The 17,399-nt window shown below is 40.9% G+C and overlaps 1 protein-coding gene and 1 long non-coding RNA gene across 17 annotated transcripts in view; one reads left to right on the forward strand and one right to left on the reverse strand.

Moving 5' to 3' along the window:
• Window positions 1–25: 25 nt before the first annotated feature.
• Window positions 26–9,268, forward strand: LOC123286737 (uncharacterized). Its single transcript, XR_006529524.2, has 4 exons — window positions 26–162; window positions 1,746–1,825; window positions 2,888–3,784; window positions 4,327–9,268. It is a non-coding gene; the product is annotated as an uncharacterized lncRNA (long non-coding RNA).
• Window positions 9,269–9,401: 133 nt separating this feature from the next.
• IL1R1 (interleukin 1 receptor type 1) overlaps window positions 9,402–17,399 on the reverse strand; it is a 77,908-nt gene continuing 69,910 nt past the window's right edge. For all 16 annotated transcript variants that reach the window (XM_014854097.3, XM_044773056.2, XM_070511566.1 and 13 more), the window contains 5 exons: window positions 16,752–16,869; window positions 15,843–15,994; window positions 13,612–13,755; window positions 12,664–12,831; window positions 9,402–12,102 (listed from right to left, as the gene is read on the reverse strand). In XM_014854097.3, the coding sequence (XP_014709583.3) occupies window positions 11,684–12,102; window positions 12,664–12,831; window positions 13,612–13,755; window positions 15,843–15,994; window positions 16,752–16,869 (1,001 nt within the window). In that variant the 3' untranslated portion in view covers window positions 9,402–11,683. The remainder of the gene's footprint in view (window positions 12,103–12,663; window positions 12,832–13,611; window positions 13,756–15,842; window positions 15,995–16,751; window positions 16,870–17,399) is intronic.

The raw sequence follows: 17,399 nt of genomic DNA on the forward strand, positions 1-17,399 counted from the left end.
TGGATTAGAGACGGCGAGTCGGAAGCCGCCATATGAGCAGGGAGAAGAACGCAGTGCGTGCCTCACCAGCCACGCTTTCTAAAGAGAGAGGTTGGAGGCCAGCGGTGTGCAAATTTCTACACTCTTGGAGATTATTGAGGATTCCAAAGTGCTTTTGTTCCTGTGAGTTGTCTGTCAATGTTTACTACGTGTATTGAAATTAAAATGGGGAGTGTTTTAAACATTGATTTTCTTATTTATTTTAGATAGTGAGTTTCCAATAAATTCATTACGTTAATGTAAATATCATACATATTATGAAAAATAACTACACTTTCCGAAACAAACAGACTTATTGAGAAAAATGGTGTTGTTCTACATACCCTTACTACAGACCCATACTCCGTGTCTGGACATAACGTCTTCACCGTCTGACTAATCAGGAGACAGCGGGACACTCACATGCACGTCTGCATCTACTCTCCTATGATGTAACACGTCAGGTAGCCTCTGAAAAGCCCACTACACATTGGGGAGATAAGGAGAAGCAAAAAGACAAATAAGGTCTTAATATCATTATGAAAATAGCTTTGATTTCACAGATCTTTTTAAAGGATCCGAGGCTCCCTCAGGTGCTCACGCTTTAGGACTCCTCTGCTAACCATCAGAGGAGATCTTCGTTACTTCCCCCTGACATCAGCATTCAGTGAGGTTCTCTGTACACATGCATTTTGCAAGGTTTATGCCCCCACCCGAAACAGCGGAAAGGTCTTACCATAAAAAATATCAAGTGACTCACTTGCAGAACTATTATTACAAGCACTGTTGAAAGTTATCTCTAAATCTTTTTATTTTTGTTGTCTTTTTCACTTTCTACCTTACAAACAGAGGAATTTGTGTCCTATCACGTTTTTCATAGTTTGAGGACTGGCATGCATGCCCAGTCTAGTCGGTATAGTTGCCCTGAAGGTTTCTCAGTGAAGCCAGGCCATCCCAGACCCGCGGCAACAGCGCCCCCGTCTTGCTGGACCCCTCTGACCTTCACTGTGCTCATTGGCTACGGACCCGAAACTTACACTTCCAGAGACTTTCCAGGCCAGATGTGTTTCCTGAAACATGGAGAATAAACCACTGGCTTTGAAGAGAGAACTAATTTGGGGATTGTAAAGTTTGCAATTAAAAACAACAGAAAACCAAACCCTTTACTGCAGGGTCTCGATTACCTTGAAAAATCGGGGAAACTGGATAGCGTTTAGACTGAAATTTCCTGAATTCAATCACTTTATTTTTCCTATCTGATTTTCACTTTTTAAATTTTCTTTTGAAACGTGCATCATGTAATAGTTAACAGCTAAATAATTCAAAACAAGTCATAAATCATATAAGCAAGACCCAGCCTCAGAAATAATAATTACCTAGTTTCCTGTATGCATCTTTTCCACCCCCCAAAGTCACTGTCCTAATCTCAGTGCTTATCATTCTGATGTGTGTGTGTGTGTGTGTGTGTGTGTATTACTTAAGCAATATAAAGTATCCTTGTATAGGACTTTTTAGTCTTTATCTAAAAATACTACAGTGTATACTTGTGTAACTTACTGTTTTTCACTTAATGTCATATTTGTGAGATTCACATATTTTGAGTAGTTCTAGTTCATTCAAGGCCACTACTGTACAGCATTCCATTGTATGAATATACTCTAATTTATGTATCAATCTCCTTTGGACATTTAGGTTGTTTCAAATTTATATTTTGCTCTTAAAAATAGTGCCGTGGTGAAGATTTTTGTGATGTCCTCTTGTGTGGTTTTGAGAAGTTGTCTCACGAGTGAAATCGCAGGATCACTGGGTAGGTGCATCTTCGACTGTCTTAGAAAGTCCCCAATTTTCTCTCCATTAGTATCCTTTAGCAGATACGAGTTTCATCACTTCACGTTCTTGCTAATATTTGGTAACGTCAGACTTTTACACTTTGCCGGTTTGGGGAGTCCAAAGATGTAAGAGTTATCTTGTGATTTTATTTCATATTTCCCTAATCACTAGTCAGATGGGACATCTTTGCCTGTGCTCATTGGCCATGCGTGTGTCTTCTGTGTGAAATTCCTTCTCATAGGTTTTGCACTTTTGTGCACCTAACGTGTATCTTCCTCTCACCAATTGGTAGAGAACACAATAAGCTCTCCCGCTGATGTTTCCTGTGGTCCCCTTCAAAGGAAGGCACACTTGCACCTCACCGCCCTCTCCCTGACAGGGAGTCAAACCCCAGCAGCACCCTTTATTAGAAGATGGGTGTGCTTGGAGCTACTTTTCAGAGGTGACATTTGTAAACCTCCTTAGCAGAGTGCCTGATGGTAATAGATACTTGATGAGCACAGACTTCTTTATCATCCTCCTCCCACCAGCCCTTCCTTGTCAGTCTTTCCCAATTGCAGGTATTTTTGCAATGGAAATATTCTTAGTTTATGCCAGTAGTCACAAGCCATGGGTGATGGACTCTTTCAATTGGGTTAGGTTCTTTATGAAGTGAAGCACCTTCCTCTGCAGATTCGTCACCGCATCCCGAGAGCTGGCGGGAAGCAACAATGTGTGTGTGATGGGGGCATCGCTGAGTTCAGACTGGCTGAATTTTACTTTCAATGGATTTGATCCTCAGACCAGGATGTGATGCATATTCAGAATGTATATTTTATATAGTGCACAGTAACTTTCATTTGTTCTAACTAAACATACGATGATTTCTCATTGAACGTAACCCACAGATAAAGTTTCCCAGTGAGAATGAAGCAGAAATATGTTCACATGTCACGGTCAAACATTCCAAAGCCCGCTATTCGGCTTGGGTAGGGGTTGGCGCTCTAGGAAAATTTTTATACCTTTAAGGCTCTTCATTTCTCGCGTTGTTCCTCTCTAGGTGACTTGAGGATCCAGAGCAGAGTTCTGTGGTTGACTTTTGTTGCTGGAATGAGAGGAGCTTCTGGAGACGGAAGAAGCAGCAGGGATGACAGGAGGGTGGTGCTAACAGCACTCGGTTTCCTGAGGTCCTAGGCCTAATCTCCCCCTCGAGCCCATTCCTTGGTTCATCCACCCACTCCTCCAATGTCTATACAGTTCCCGCTATGTGCCAGGCGACGTGTTGAGAGTCTGCTGGAAGACAGACTCTCTCAGCTTACGATCTAGTGTCTAGTGTGTGGCATAGGGGACAAGAGATGTGGGGAAAAACACTGAGTAAGAATAGAAAGAGATGCTTTGAGGTTGGTGAGACCCATGAAGCATACGAACTATGATGAAGGGATAGAGAGGGTGTGGGGAAGATGTCACTGAAGAGGTGACAGTATAACTGAGGCCTGAGTAATAGCAAGGAGCCCACCAGGTAGACAGCGGGGGAAGAGTCGTCCTCAGAGAGGGAACAGCTAGAACGATATCTCTGAAGGAGGAAAGAGTTGGGAAATTTCAAGATAACAGAAATGAAGTCAGTGTGACCAGAGTAGAGTGAATGAGCAGTGGCATCGAGTAAATGAAGTCATAGGGCAGATGGGAGCTAGACTATCCAGGGGCCTGTAGGCAATAAAAAGAAGGTTGGGTTTTATTCTAGGTAAAATTAAAAGCTATTAAAAAATTTAAAGCAGAAAAAAGATATAATCTTATTTACGTTTTTTAAATGCCACAGTGACCATTGAAAACCCACCAAAATGGCCAAAATTACAAAGATTGACAATACCAAGTGTTGATGAGGATATTGAACAACTGGAGCTGCCATATACTGCTGACGAGAGAACAAACTGGGACGACCACTTAGGAAAACCATGTGGTAGGATCTGCTAAGGCTAACTCAGCTAATCCACTTTGAGAGATACACCAAATGGAAACACGTACATATAGCCACCAAGGGAGACATTTGATACAATATTCATGGGAGTAGTACTCATAATAGTCAAAAACTAGAAATTACACAAATGCCCATTGACAATGGAATAGATAAAACAGATGTGGTAGATCACCAACAGAATACTACAGAGCTGTGAGAAAGAACTGTATAAACACAGGCAACAATATAGATGAATCTCACAGATAGAATGTCGAGCCCAAGAAAACAGACAAAAAAAAAAAAAGATCATACTGTTTGATTCTGCTTACATAAATTTCAAAAACAGGCAAAATTAATCTATGCAGTTGAAAGTCAGGACAGTTGTTTCCCTTGACACAAGGACAATATGTGACTTGGGGGGACAGGATGGGGATGCTCCAATGCTAGTCACCTTCCTTTCTTGATCTGGGTGCTGGCAGCATAGTTGTCTTCTGTCTGTGAAACTTCCTGAAACTGTTCACTTATGTGCTCTTTTCTAAATGTAGATTCTACTCCAAGGAAAAGGCAAAGAAAATCCACTCTGGATGCTGTGTGAAGAATTGGTTATGAGGGGTGCAGTGGCAAGAGGAGAAACACGGCCCCAGTGAAGGAGGCTAATGGAGGACACCAAGGAAGAGGTGATGTGGCCAGGCCCACAGCAATGACAGTGGAGATGAACATGTGGAGACCCATTTGGGACCCATTTGAATGTCTCTCTGATCTTTCTCAATTTCAATTTATCTTAAATCAGATTCAGAGGATCACAAAATCACAGGGTCAGAACAGAAACTAAGGCTTGGCTCTCTGTTGAATAGAGTAACAAGCACCCTCCTGTACATGGGACACCACATGGTGCGATAATCAACATGTTTAAGCCCTCACAATTTAATGACTTCTGTGGTACATACACACACACACACACACACACACACACACACACACACACACAGAGCTATAACAGCACCCCCACATCCACTCCAGCACTGGTTGATTTGGCTCAGGCACAGCACCCCTCTAGAGACATTCCTGCCATAAGTGACCTAGTTTGATGACATGTCCAGTGTTTGGATCTCTTCATATCCCTGCCAAGGAGAACTCGTTCTTCCATTCCAAGGGGTAGGCCTACTAGCAAATCAATCCTTCCTAAAGGGAAGAGGAAATCTCATCCAGTCACGTGTTTGCTATACCCTTTGGGTCGCAGAAAGAGGAACCCAGTCTCCCACGCTGCCATGCATCTAACGTTGCTGAAGTTGCTGCAGTGGCCCTTCTCTCCAGACCGAGTCCCTGCAGTCAGAGGCTCCATCAGGCCTCAAGGCCACTCAGCTGCTGGCTTGTCTCCTGGCCTCTCAACCAGAGAGGGGATGGGCTTCCATTCCTGCAATTCTACAGGTTAGACTTGTGTGGATATAAGCTATGGTCTGGTCAGGCTTGGATGCATTTGTTTTGGTTTCTTTTTGCCCCCACATTGCTCATTCCTTCATTCTGGGATTACTGTACACTCACATCCTAAATTGTTTTTTTCACTTTTGTTGCTGCTAAGCCATATTTTCTCCACCTGTGCTTACACACTTTCCTTACCGCAAGCGAAGGGTCGTACATTTACCCCTAGTCAATGTCATCTGATAGCAGTGGTTGGTTAAAAAGATCATTGATCTGAAAGTTGGAACATCCGGGCTCCATTCTCAGCCTTCTTGCTAACTAGCTAAGAGTCGTAATGAATTTGGAGGCACAGGCTGCCCCCCAGGAACTATCAATGTTAAGTGGAATTTGCAACCACGTTATTTAACTTGCAAAGAAATCTTTATCACAAAGGATATCCCTTTTCTCTATCAAATTGACAAGGATCTAAAAATGAGTATTTTCAGCGCCACACGCTTCCTACAGGAAAGCAGAACAAAGTGACTACCGAAAAAAATTAGTGAAGAACCTGAAAAGGTCCACTGCCCACAGACCCCGATTCTAGGAATCTACACTCGGCGAACAATCCAGGAAGTGGATAAAGATATTTGCGCAGGGACAACTGTTTCATTTTGACCACGATGGCTAAAAACTGGAAATAATCTAGACATCAAACCAAAGCATAAAGGCTAAATTATGGACCATTCATTTGATAGACTGATCAATCACTCATGGATTATATTTGATCAATAGGAGTGTGAGCAAATAATTTTACTAAGTTAAAAGAAAGTTAGGGTATTAAACTGCATATGTTATATGATCCCAGTTATATCCACGGAAAGACAATACAATGTTAATAATTATCTTTAAGTTGTGAGGTTATGGGTGACTTTTTTCTTCCTTACACTTTTCAGAAATTTCTGTATTCTCTCAAACCAATATTGCTTCCATAATACAAAAAGGGTTTCTGAAGTGTATTTAAGAAAAATGTTTCTAATACAAACTGTGCACAGAAGGATTACTATAGCAACTTGCTAACGGCCTCCGTGTCTCACTTTTTACTCCCTCCTAATTCCCCTGCATAACAGTGCCCCCCAGTCAACTCTTTCTTTATGTCTAATGTTGTCCCAACCCCAAACCTCCAATAACTCCCATATCCGGACTCCACATGATAAAGTCCATGTATTTCACTCAGAGACTTACGAACTTCTACCATATGAGTTCGTTTCCCAAACTACCTTCTCTTAGCACTATTCTCTATGGCTAGCTTTAAGCATTTGCTCACTTTATAGTCTTCTCAGTGTCCAGTATAATGTTAGGCACATGCTTAGCACTTTTACAACAACCCCATAGTAAACTTGAGAGCAAAAATATTTCCCCTATGTTTTGGAATTCCAGGTAGGACTTGGGGTCCAGTTTCAGGAAATGTAAGAATTCAGGAGCAATGAAGTGTAGCGTGCAAGGCAGGATTATGGAATATCGCTGACAATCAAGTGTTCAAACAGATGGCCACCATCCACAGCCGTGAAGGCGAATGAGAAGCTGGAGTCTGGCTCAGGTTCAGCAGGAGAGTGACGTAAGAGGGCCGAGGAGAGAAAAAGGAGCCATTGGCAGGCAGGATTACCACAATGGCAAAAGCAGAAGCAGTTCCCACAGGGGCTGTGAAACACACACTACTCTCTCACTAAAGAAGTGTGAGGAATCTCACTCAGGATGTGTTTAATGAAAGGAAAGCCGATGAACACGGGAATGACAGCAGTGCTGTTTGTCCCAGCCCCAGGACCGTAAAGTGAACGACCCTCGGGATCAATTCCAGTTCAAAGGTTCTGAGAAAAACAAGCGTCACTGACTTTGACGGAGTAAATTAACCTCGTAACTAGTTGAGCACAGTGCTAGAGAAGTCAACAGCCTCCTGAGCCTAGATTCAGGTGGTGCAAGCTCAACTGGTCTGACAGCTGCAGATTTTAATGACCGCTGCTGCGTTAACATTTGGACACCGGATTTCAGGTGAACACACAGGATTTACACACTTTAATCAGCCACGCCTTCCTCCCAAGAAGCCTGAGCAATGTGTGTTAAGATGAGCATGTTTTTGTTTTGAAATGTTAGTATTCATTTTGAATAGTGTTATCTATTTCCTGTAGCTGCTCCTCTCCCTAAATCTAACATACACACACACACACACACACACACACAGGCCTTCATATTTTGGTTGCAAAATAAATCTTACTTAGTACACCAAAAAAATGTCCCTCCCACCTGTCTCCCCATGTATGTTTTTCCACGTGTAATCTATTTTTCCTATCTTATGAATTCTTGCAAGTGTTGTGATTCATTTGTGCATTTATTTTAATAAAAAAGGAACAACTTTCCTGTTCCAAGCCCAGATCGTTCTCTTCCCCACCTGCTATCCTCTCTGCAGCGTCCACAGCAAACCAGACTCACCACACGCACAGATTCTTGCCTCACAGTGGAAAAGATTTTCTTCTGACAAATTCATTTGAAGAAATCTCTGACTTTATAACTGTATGATACTTATTCCTAAAAGTCTTTCAATTAATATTTGGGAAACTTACTATATCAAAAATACCAAGCCAGATCTTGACTTGCTAAAATTGCTTTAAGATATTATTATTTTTAGAAGGTAACACCAGGATTACATGCCCTCATCTCCCTCACACCCAAAACCGAAGAATTTGAAAAAGATACATTTTGGGTAAATGAATTTATTTTCTCTGTACTAATTGAGAGGTAAAATTAAGAAAATATATTTTGAGATTCTCTCTCGGATACTGGACAGAGGGTTTCCACACATAAAAACCTCGAAACAGAGGAAGTCCTGTTATTCAGATAAGAAAACAGGGATTTGAAACCAAGTGTTTCACTCTGGTTCCCAAATTGTGACAGTGCAGCAATTTATACTCAGGTCTCTTCCCACCAGATGGCAGCCCAATTGAGAAATAATTCCAAAGATCCAAAAAAAGGAAATGACTTTTAAATGTTGGTATTGATTTTTCTGTTTGCTAAAAAATACATTAACTGGTAAAATAACCAAAATATGGTAAAAAGCTCTCTGAATTCTTCCAGGGAGAAATTCTGTATAGGCAAGTTTTCAGGGTAGCTGATTCTTAAATTTTTATAAGTTCTTGCATTTTTTTTAATTGAAAAACCCTTCAGGAATGTGTTAAACAAATCCTTTTCTTTACTTAGACCACTAAACATCCTTTACAGTTTGGGGCTGGCAGAGGGTCACCGTGAATGTGGATTGTTGGCCCTCAGTGACACAGAAATGCCTGGAGCAGGGGACGTGGGGCTCCTGGACCCTGCGTTGCACACTTTCATCTGGCTGTCTTGAACTTTGTCCTTATTTTTAGGATTTAGGATTTTGCTCCCTCCCTTGGTGTCAGTTGCCACTTGGGGTTTACATCTCCTCTCTATCCGCTCTATTTGCAGACTCTAACATGACTTCAGATAACCAAGTTTATTCACAGAATGGCTACTAACAAAGCTACTGCTCTCTGAGGACCTGCCATATGCTAGGCACGGCGCATGTCAGAGTCAATTTCATCTTCCTAATCCTTACACAACTCTACGAATTCTGTATTATACCCATTTTATAGGTGAGGAAACTAGGGCTCAAATAGTTTTCACACCGAGTAGACGGTGGAGGCAGGATTCATAGTGGAATCTCAGACTCTAAGGTGACCTGCCACCTCCGCCCTTCTGCGTAAGTGGTGACAGAGTTGTCTGCTTGTTAGAATTGCTGTGAGGTTGGAATAAAGAGGTACTGACTGGGTGTGAGGGGAGCTCTGATCATTAGAGTTTGTGAGCATTAGAGTTAGTACTTTGGATGCCAACTTGGCCAATTTTGTTTACCTCCTGGGTCAAAGGAGAAAATAAAAGGAAACCTCTTGTAAAATGTAAAAATCTATACAAATCTTGCACAGATTCTCTGGAAAGGTCAAGGGTTAACAACAGTAAGACTCACACTGTAATCCATGTAGAAGCAAGCAAACGGATGGAGCACAGCGGAGGCGACAAACGGGAGTTAAGGTTCATCATTTGGCTAAAAGCCTCTGACCTCCCAGGCAGGTGTCCTGGCCCCACATGACCTGGGAGGGTGTGCGTGGTAAACCCATGAGTGGGCGGGCAAAGACACAGACTTGCATATGAATACTCAACACCAGGTTTTCACAATTTTATTGGAAAACAAGTCAAGTCCATTGATCAATGATACATGCTGTACATGAATCTGGTGTTTTACTATATAAAAATATTTGTATCTGCTGCAGAATTATACAAACAAGTCTTTAAAAACCCTTCATCATTAACCAGTACAAATATAATTTATCAAAAATGTCTTTAAAAAATGGCTCAATACCTTTTCTCTTATTGCAAGTAAAATAAAGAGGCAGGAGAATGAACATATACATTCTGCTAAGCCAGGTTAGACAACTGGAAATGAAACACCTTGGTACATTTACAAACTTTTCCTAAACACTTAGGCTGACCAAAAAAAAAATTACCATCAGATAATGCAGTAAAATTTAATTAATGGGGAGGGCCTGAAAGGAAGAGCTTAAGAGAGGCTTCGGGGAAAACAATAAAACAAAGGAAGTTCCCAGGGAACTAGGAATGCGGCTCCTTCCTCCGGAATCCTCCCGTGGGCACAGCAGTCACACCGTGACACCGTGACATCGCACTTTCCTGCTGGGTGCCTCCTCCGCCAGGCACATCCCTGGATCCCTGTCCCTCCTCAAATTCCAGGAGCACTGCCACCGGTAATTCTTGCTTGTTTTCCCCCCTCCTCACTTCCTGGCCAATTGTGCCGCTAATTCTGTTTCAGAATTGGCTTTTGGGGTATTACACATGCAAATATATTTTATAGATGACAGACTAAAACTGATCAGCAACATTATGTTTAAAGCATCTCATAGACTTTCTGGGACATGACAGCCCTGCATCCCAACCCTGCAGACTCTGGCTGCAGTCTGACTGCAGTTTGCAGTGTGTGTGCTGCCAAACGAACATAAGGCACTTTCCTTTATATCAGCAGCTCCAGAATAGCACTGTTAACCAGGGCCATCCGACTGGATCCAAGAGAAACAGATGGAAAGAGAAGAGTCAAAGTATTAAACTCTGTTGTCTAGTTCTGACTACTTTGGGGGGAAAAAATATACCAAATAAAAGCTTTTGTTCATCCATAATACTAAATACTAAAAATACAAAAACCAGAAGGTCTGTCCATGTTCACACAAGTTTTAAAACTGGGCATGTCCTTCAGTAAGTGGCACATAAACTTGGCTTTGAGGTTTTCCAGGATTTCTCTAATTATTCTGAGGACTATCACCAAGCTTTAAAAATAATTTTCTATACCTAAAAACCCAATTTGCTTTCATTTAAAATATAATTTTAGATTTAGAATTTTTAAATTCTAAGAAATATTTACCCTTAGGGTGCGAAGGCACAAGAGGCTGACCTGGGCATTCACACAGCAGGACAGGAGGGGACAGCTGTGTGGACAGATTGGGGGTTTGGGGTGGTGGTGAAATGCTAGTGGGAGATCTGGGCTTTAGCTCCTGAGCCAGGAGCAGCCCCTCGGTGTTTGCAAGGTGTTTTGGCAAGACTGGGGTAAGATGAGAACAGCGTTTGATGAGGGATGATAAATCTGTGGGCCATGTGTGTGACAGAACAGAGGCAGGAAGTGACTTGGAAGTTGTCCTTCCAAAGAAGTAACGAGTCAAGAAAAGGGCAGAAGAGTAAAGTAGAACAGAATGGCCACTGGGGGCAGAGAGCACTAAGAGGGGATCAATTCTCTGCTACTCGTGCTTTTGAAATTCTCTCTCTCCAGTGGAAAGCTAAGGTTATTTCAAAACCTTGGAATCCTAGAGACTCCCTTTGTTCACTGAAGTGACAGTTTTAAAGGTCTGTGAAAATGGAATTCAGTCTTTGGAAACTGACTGCTAGCTGTTGACGTGCATGGAAAATGCAAGGCAAACGGAAAGTTCTCCAAGAATATTTGTGCTTTCCTGAAACACGAGTCTCACTCGCCAGCAGAACTGCCCAGGAGAGCCACTGGAGGGCCACTCACCCTGCCGTCCCCAGACTGGGTCTCAGCCCCACCCTCCGATTGCAGACGACTTCATAAAACCGTCTGGAGATGGAACTATCTCCTGCACGTTCTTTCCTCTCGTTTGTTGTCCCAGTGTCTTCTCTCAGCAAGTTCAAACCTGCAGACAGGGCATTTGTTGCCTTTTTAAAGGACTTCCCGAGCCCTCTGCTCTGAAGTGCCCTGGCCTGCTATTGTCACATCCTGCTCCCTTAACAATCTGATTCCAGGTGACCTTGGGGATAAGGGACTATGCAGGTGCATCTTATGACTGTCCAGTCAGTGGAGGCACAGCCCAGCCTGCAAGGCCCTAAGACAGGAGGCACCCAAGCAACTCTTGGCTGCGCGGCTCCCAGCTACCCGAGCGGCACGTGGACCTCCCCTTGCAGTTTCTCCTTTGAGTCTGGCCTAGTGGCCGGGGATAGTAACTGGCACTTGGATGAAGGCAGCTGCCGCTGAACCGGCATGCGGTACCTGACATTCTTCCAGAATCTCGTCTTTGCAGACTGTGGTCCCTTCCTAAAGTCGCCGGACCAGCGTAGGGCCCCATGTTTCCGCTTAATGAATTTAATGGACTCCGGCATTTTCTCATAGTCTTGGATCTTCTCCAGCTCAAGCAGGATAATTTTAATTCCATCCTGAACGAGAGCATTGTACATTGCTATTTGCTCCTCAGAGGAGCTCCCCAGCCAGCTCAATCCTGAGGTTTCTCGGACCAAAATGATAATCAGTCTTCTGCTTTTCTTTATGTTTTCATTAGTGACCTCAACAATGTCTGAAAAACATGAAGAACAGCATAGTAAGTAAAGTTTCGATTTATAATCATTCTCTCCAGAACCCAAACCCCACAAGGTTCCTCCCACCCCACACCCTACATCTCGTAATACTCTTTTTCTTACCTTACTTAAGATTAAAGGAGTTTCTCATTTCAGACTAGCTCAAAAGTTGACCCACATAAGTTGGATATTTCATTTAGGACTCAAATACTTTCAGTAGACATTTTAAAACTTTCTTGTTATACCATCTGATCTATACCCCTCAAATTTATTCTATCAGTTGTGAAGTAACTATTGATCTAACTAGTTGTTAAGTTTTCCAGAACTAAATGAAACTTAGTTAATTGTCACGCCAACAAAATATGAGAAAAGCAAATACCTGGTATTTAATGAATGTGAAACTCATTATCACGTACCACTTAAGAGGTTCTTAAAATTGTCAAGTATGTGTACCTATGCCACACTCTTCTAGAAAGATGAGACTCAACTGAATTAACCCAATTAATTTAGTAGTTAAATCATTTTTACAACAAGACTTTTACTTTTTTCCCCATACATACCTTCCCCAACATAGTCATCTCTTCCATAAATGAACAGCTTGTAGCCACACTGTTTTTCCAAGACCTCAGGCAAGACTTTAAACACAAAAATATCTGAGTTAGAGGTGGACCCTTCCCCAAGGGTCTTTGGATACAGTATGTATGCATCATAGGTCTTTCCATCTGAAGCTAAAGGGAAAATGTAATATATTTAGAACCAAAAGGAAAAATAAGAGATTTGATAAAGCAAATCACAAACATGCATTTCAGAATATCAATATCACAAAGCATTTCAAGATCACAAACAGGCGTTTCAGAATGAACTATTCATTTTTTCGTATGATGGCATGAATAAAGCAGCAATACCAAAACTATAATACCTTTTTCAAGTGCTCATCTTTACAAGTTCCTGTTTATCGTGTTTTACTGCAAAGTCGTTCTTGTATTCCTTGACGGCTGCCCCACATATAGAGAGTCTTACCCCTCAGGATGGAACTCTCCTTATCTCCCCGGCCTTATCTTTTTCCCCAAATGTCTCGGCACTGAATTCTATCCACTCTTCCTTCTATATATTATCATATTAGTTTTTTGTGAGGTTTAAACAAAACAGAGAACACTTCCCTGATGCATGAAAATCAAGTCATTTCTCTCATCTGAAGGCAGATTATGGGGTGACCTATATCCTACCCAGCACAGAGTAGGTCCTCAGCAATGGCCTCTGAATAGTGGATTTATAAACACATGCTCTAAATGCCTGTTTATCCCACCATTATGAACACTAATGCAGTAACTTGGAAAACAATGCTGTCAGGTCATGAAATTATAATTATGCACAACAGTAACTACTATTCTTGTATATGCCACACTTTGTTTTAAAATTTAAGTAAAAACCCTCTGAGTTATCTTCTACAACTCTTAACTATCCCGTCTCTCCAATAAGAAAATACTGCATAGAATACAAAATTGTACCTTTTGGGGGGCGAAAATCATAGCAAGAATCCCTGTACCAAAGCACCAGGTCAACCTTGAAGAGCTTATAGATGAAAACAGAGCATGTAATTGCTACTGTTAACAGGACAAATATGCCAATCACGTGCTTCTGGAAATCAGGGACTACAGCAGAAAAGAGGGGAAAAAAATATTAGAACCAAAAGAGCTAAAAATTTGAGCATAGCAAATTAAACATTATCATCCCAGAGAAACTATATTTGGGATTGGCCTGCAATCTCAAATCCCAGACAGTATTAACTCATTTATTACTATCTTTTAATAATGGGTACTAATGTACAAAGCTGTTTAGAATGAATACTATATAAAACTAAGGTGCAGCGTATTAAATTTCCACCTAAGAAGTATAATATACAATAACATAGAAAAAATATCAAAGACTATAGGCCAGAACACTCTGTAATAAAACAAGTACAAGTCAAAGACCCTCAAAATCCTTTAAAAGTTCCCGGAGGCAGAAGAGTCAGGTGGGAAAGCTGAAGGCTGGGGGACAGGAAAGGAGGGGTTGAGTGCCGCCATACAGAACGCTTCACACTTCCTCATTCTCCTGGCTCCCCAACTAATTATTCATCCAGTGATTACAGAGGAGGAGTGGCAGAGGAGGAAGTGGAAGGGGAAGTAAGGAGGGTGGAAAAGAAGAAAGAAGAAAGTGACTTCTAAATGTCAGGGGCCATGCAGGCATCCAGAAAAGAATCTAAAAGCTCTATTTGACTTTTCCAATTTAGATGTTTGATCCATCTGTAATTAATTCAAGTATGAAGTAGAAAACAAGATATACCATTTTCCAGACTCATATCCAATTGGCCCAACTGATAGTTGACATTTACAGTTTTAATTATCGTAGCTTCATGCAAGATCATGACATCTATAATGTAAATCTTCCAGATTTATTGTTTCTATTCAAGACCACCTTGACTATTCTCGGCCCTTGACATTTCTATATGACTTTTAGAATAAGCCTGCCCACAACAACACACCCACACAAACACACACCCACACTTGCACAAATACTGCTGAGATTTTGATTGGAATTATTTTCAACCTGTACATTCATTTGGGGAGAACAGACAGCTTTATAATATTGAGTCTTTTGATCTATGAACATTGTATATCCTTCCATCTACATTCCAGTCATTCATGGATTAATGACAGGGATACGTTCTGAGAAATGCGTCATTAGGCAGTCTCATCATTGTGTGAACATCATAGAGTGCACTTACACAAACCTAGATGGTACAGCCTGCCACACACCTAGGCTATACGGTACTATCTTATGGGACCTCGGTTGTATACACAGTCCATTGTTGACAGAAATATCATTATGTGGCACACGACTATACTTAGGTCCTCTCTAATTTATCTCAATAATTTTTTTTAGTTTGTTTACAGAGATCTTGAACAACCTTTGCTAGATTTATTCCTAAGTATTTGATAATTCTTGATGCTATTGTAAATGTTATATTTTAAATTTAATTTCTATTTGTTTGTTTTGGTATTTATAGACATACATAGAAATATAATATATATATAGACTAGCGATCTTGCTAAACTCATTTACTAATTCTAATAGTGTGTAGGTTCTTTTAGATTTTCTTCCATGTACACATTCATAAATACCCTATTTTTAATTCAACTATAAATAATCTAAAAATATTTCAAAAATACTTTCAGTACTATGCTTGACTAGACAATTCAAGAAAACCAAAACTTCTGACATCCTCCTTGGAAAGTGGATATTTAGGCTTTCCCTGTGCATCCATCATGTAATCAACTACCTAAAAATATTCATTAGGTACCTATGACGTACCAGACTTAAGTTGCTACTAGCTCTGGAAACAGAATGATTAGTAAGATAAGTGGTCTGTGCCATCAGGGAATTTACAGTTAGTTAAATAAAACTAAATATGATAGATCCTGTGACAGGGACATATGGTGCCAGGGAAGTACTTAACAGAGGCCTAACCTCATCTGTTTGGGCAGAGAGCTGGGTTGAGGGCAGACAGCAGGACAGAAAAGCTTCCTAGAAGAAGAAATACTTGAGGTGAGAAGTGAAAGAGGAATAGAAGTTACCCAGGTTAAGAGGAATCCAAGAGAGCTCCGGGCAGAGGAAAGAGCTTCGCAAACCTCAACGCCATGGCATCTCACCACCATCAAACAAAATTGCATTTCAAATAAATAGTTCTGTTGTTTACCTGGTTGTCTTAATTGGACATATGCTGCACTTCTACCATATGAATTCTTGGCTAAACAGGTAAATGGATATAGGTAAAATCTACTTTCCACTGCCGAAATATTAAGCACTGTGATAAGTGTATGCCTTCTTTTGAGGGAAGGGTTTTCCACTCTGTTCAAAAGAGAGAGCATAAATAAAGTTGTTAAAGTCAATGGCATCAACTCCAAATAATTTGTCTCTTTGTTGCATAAATTGTAGCAGAAAGAATCACCAGCCCCAAGCACAGGTATAACGATCAGGCTGTTAGCAACACTGATCTGAGATTTTACAGCCCTAAGACCCTTGTCAGTAAAAGACTCAGTAGCAGAGAAATCAAACTAAAATTACCAGCTTCCAGGAAGAAAAATGCAGACATATGCATTCTGGTCTCCATGAGGCACAGAGGAGAATATATGAAGCAAGAGTAGATTGGGGCAGATGACAAAGGGTCTGCAGGTGACGCTAAGGAGTCAGGAGTTTACCTCTAGAGAGGTAATAGGGAGCCATTAGACACTTGAGCAGTGAGTGGCTGATTCCTGGCCCCATTTAATGAGTCAAACTGCTTAAAAAATGGAATAACAGGGAGGTAATTCAGAAAAATTGCTTTACTAGAACGTGGCAACATATATAACTGAATTTAAGGTTTCCCTTCCAAGTGGTCCAGAATTTGCACCAGAGTGACATGTATTTTTACCTTAAATGTATGAGGTATATACATTTACATCCTGTTTAGCTTAACAAAACTCAATACGGGGAGCGAAAGGTTAAGGACTAGTCAATTGTCAACTAACCCTTGCCATAAGATTAAATTATCAGAGTTATAAAAAGTATGACATGGAATTTAATACCAAAACTTCTCTATTGCACGTCTGGCTCTTAGCATACTTACGGTTTATACTCTTCCACCAGCACTGGGTCGCTGTCATCAATTAATGAGCCATTCCACCTCCAGTACACAAAATCAGTAAACATGCCAGTGACATTGCAGATCAGTTGTACCTGCGATCCTGCAAAGCAATGTATTTTTAATCACGGCATCAACCGATTTTTATCTGATCTTTCTATCTCACTAGATTAACAAATGGCTACTGAATAAAAATTTTAAATTATCGAAAAGCACAAAGAAAAAGAAAATTGTCCTTAAACCCAGAGAAAGCCACTACTAGTAACTTTATGTACCTCATTCCTTATCCTCTCTGTGCACATATGCAATCTTTAAAATGAGGTGTTCCTGTCTACTATTTGTAATTACTGTGCTCTGGGAATTTCGGCTCTCATGAATAGCCTTCCAAAACAGGCTGTTTCATGGCTGCCTACTATTCCAGAATACGGACATACTATGATTAGTTATGTTCCTATTGCTAAACACAATTTGTTTCTATTATGATTAATATTCCAATGAACATTCTTGTACATCATTATTGTACATACCCTAAAGTATTACTTTGAATAAAAATCAGGAAGTAGAGTTGAGTTAAAAGAGAGACATATTTTAAAAGCCAACCCCCCCTCCCAAGTGAGATGGTGCCCCCCTACT

The sequence above is a fragment of the Equus asinus genome, chromosome 6 (genome assembly GCF_041296235.1).
Source record: "Equus asinus isolate D_3611 breed Donkey chromosome 6, EquAss-T2T_v2, whole genome shotgun sequence".
In the NCBI taxonomy this organism is placed as follows: Eukaryota; Metazoa; Chordata; class Mammalia; order Perissodactyla; family Equidae; genus Equus; species Equus asinus.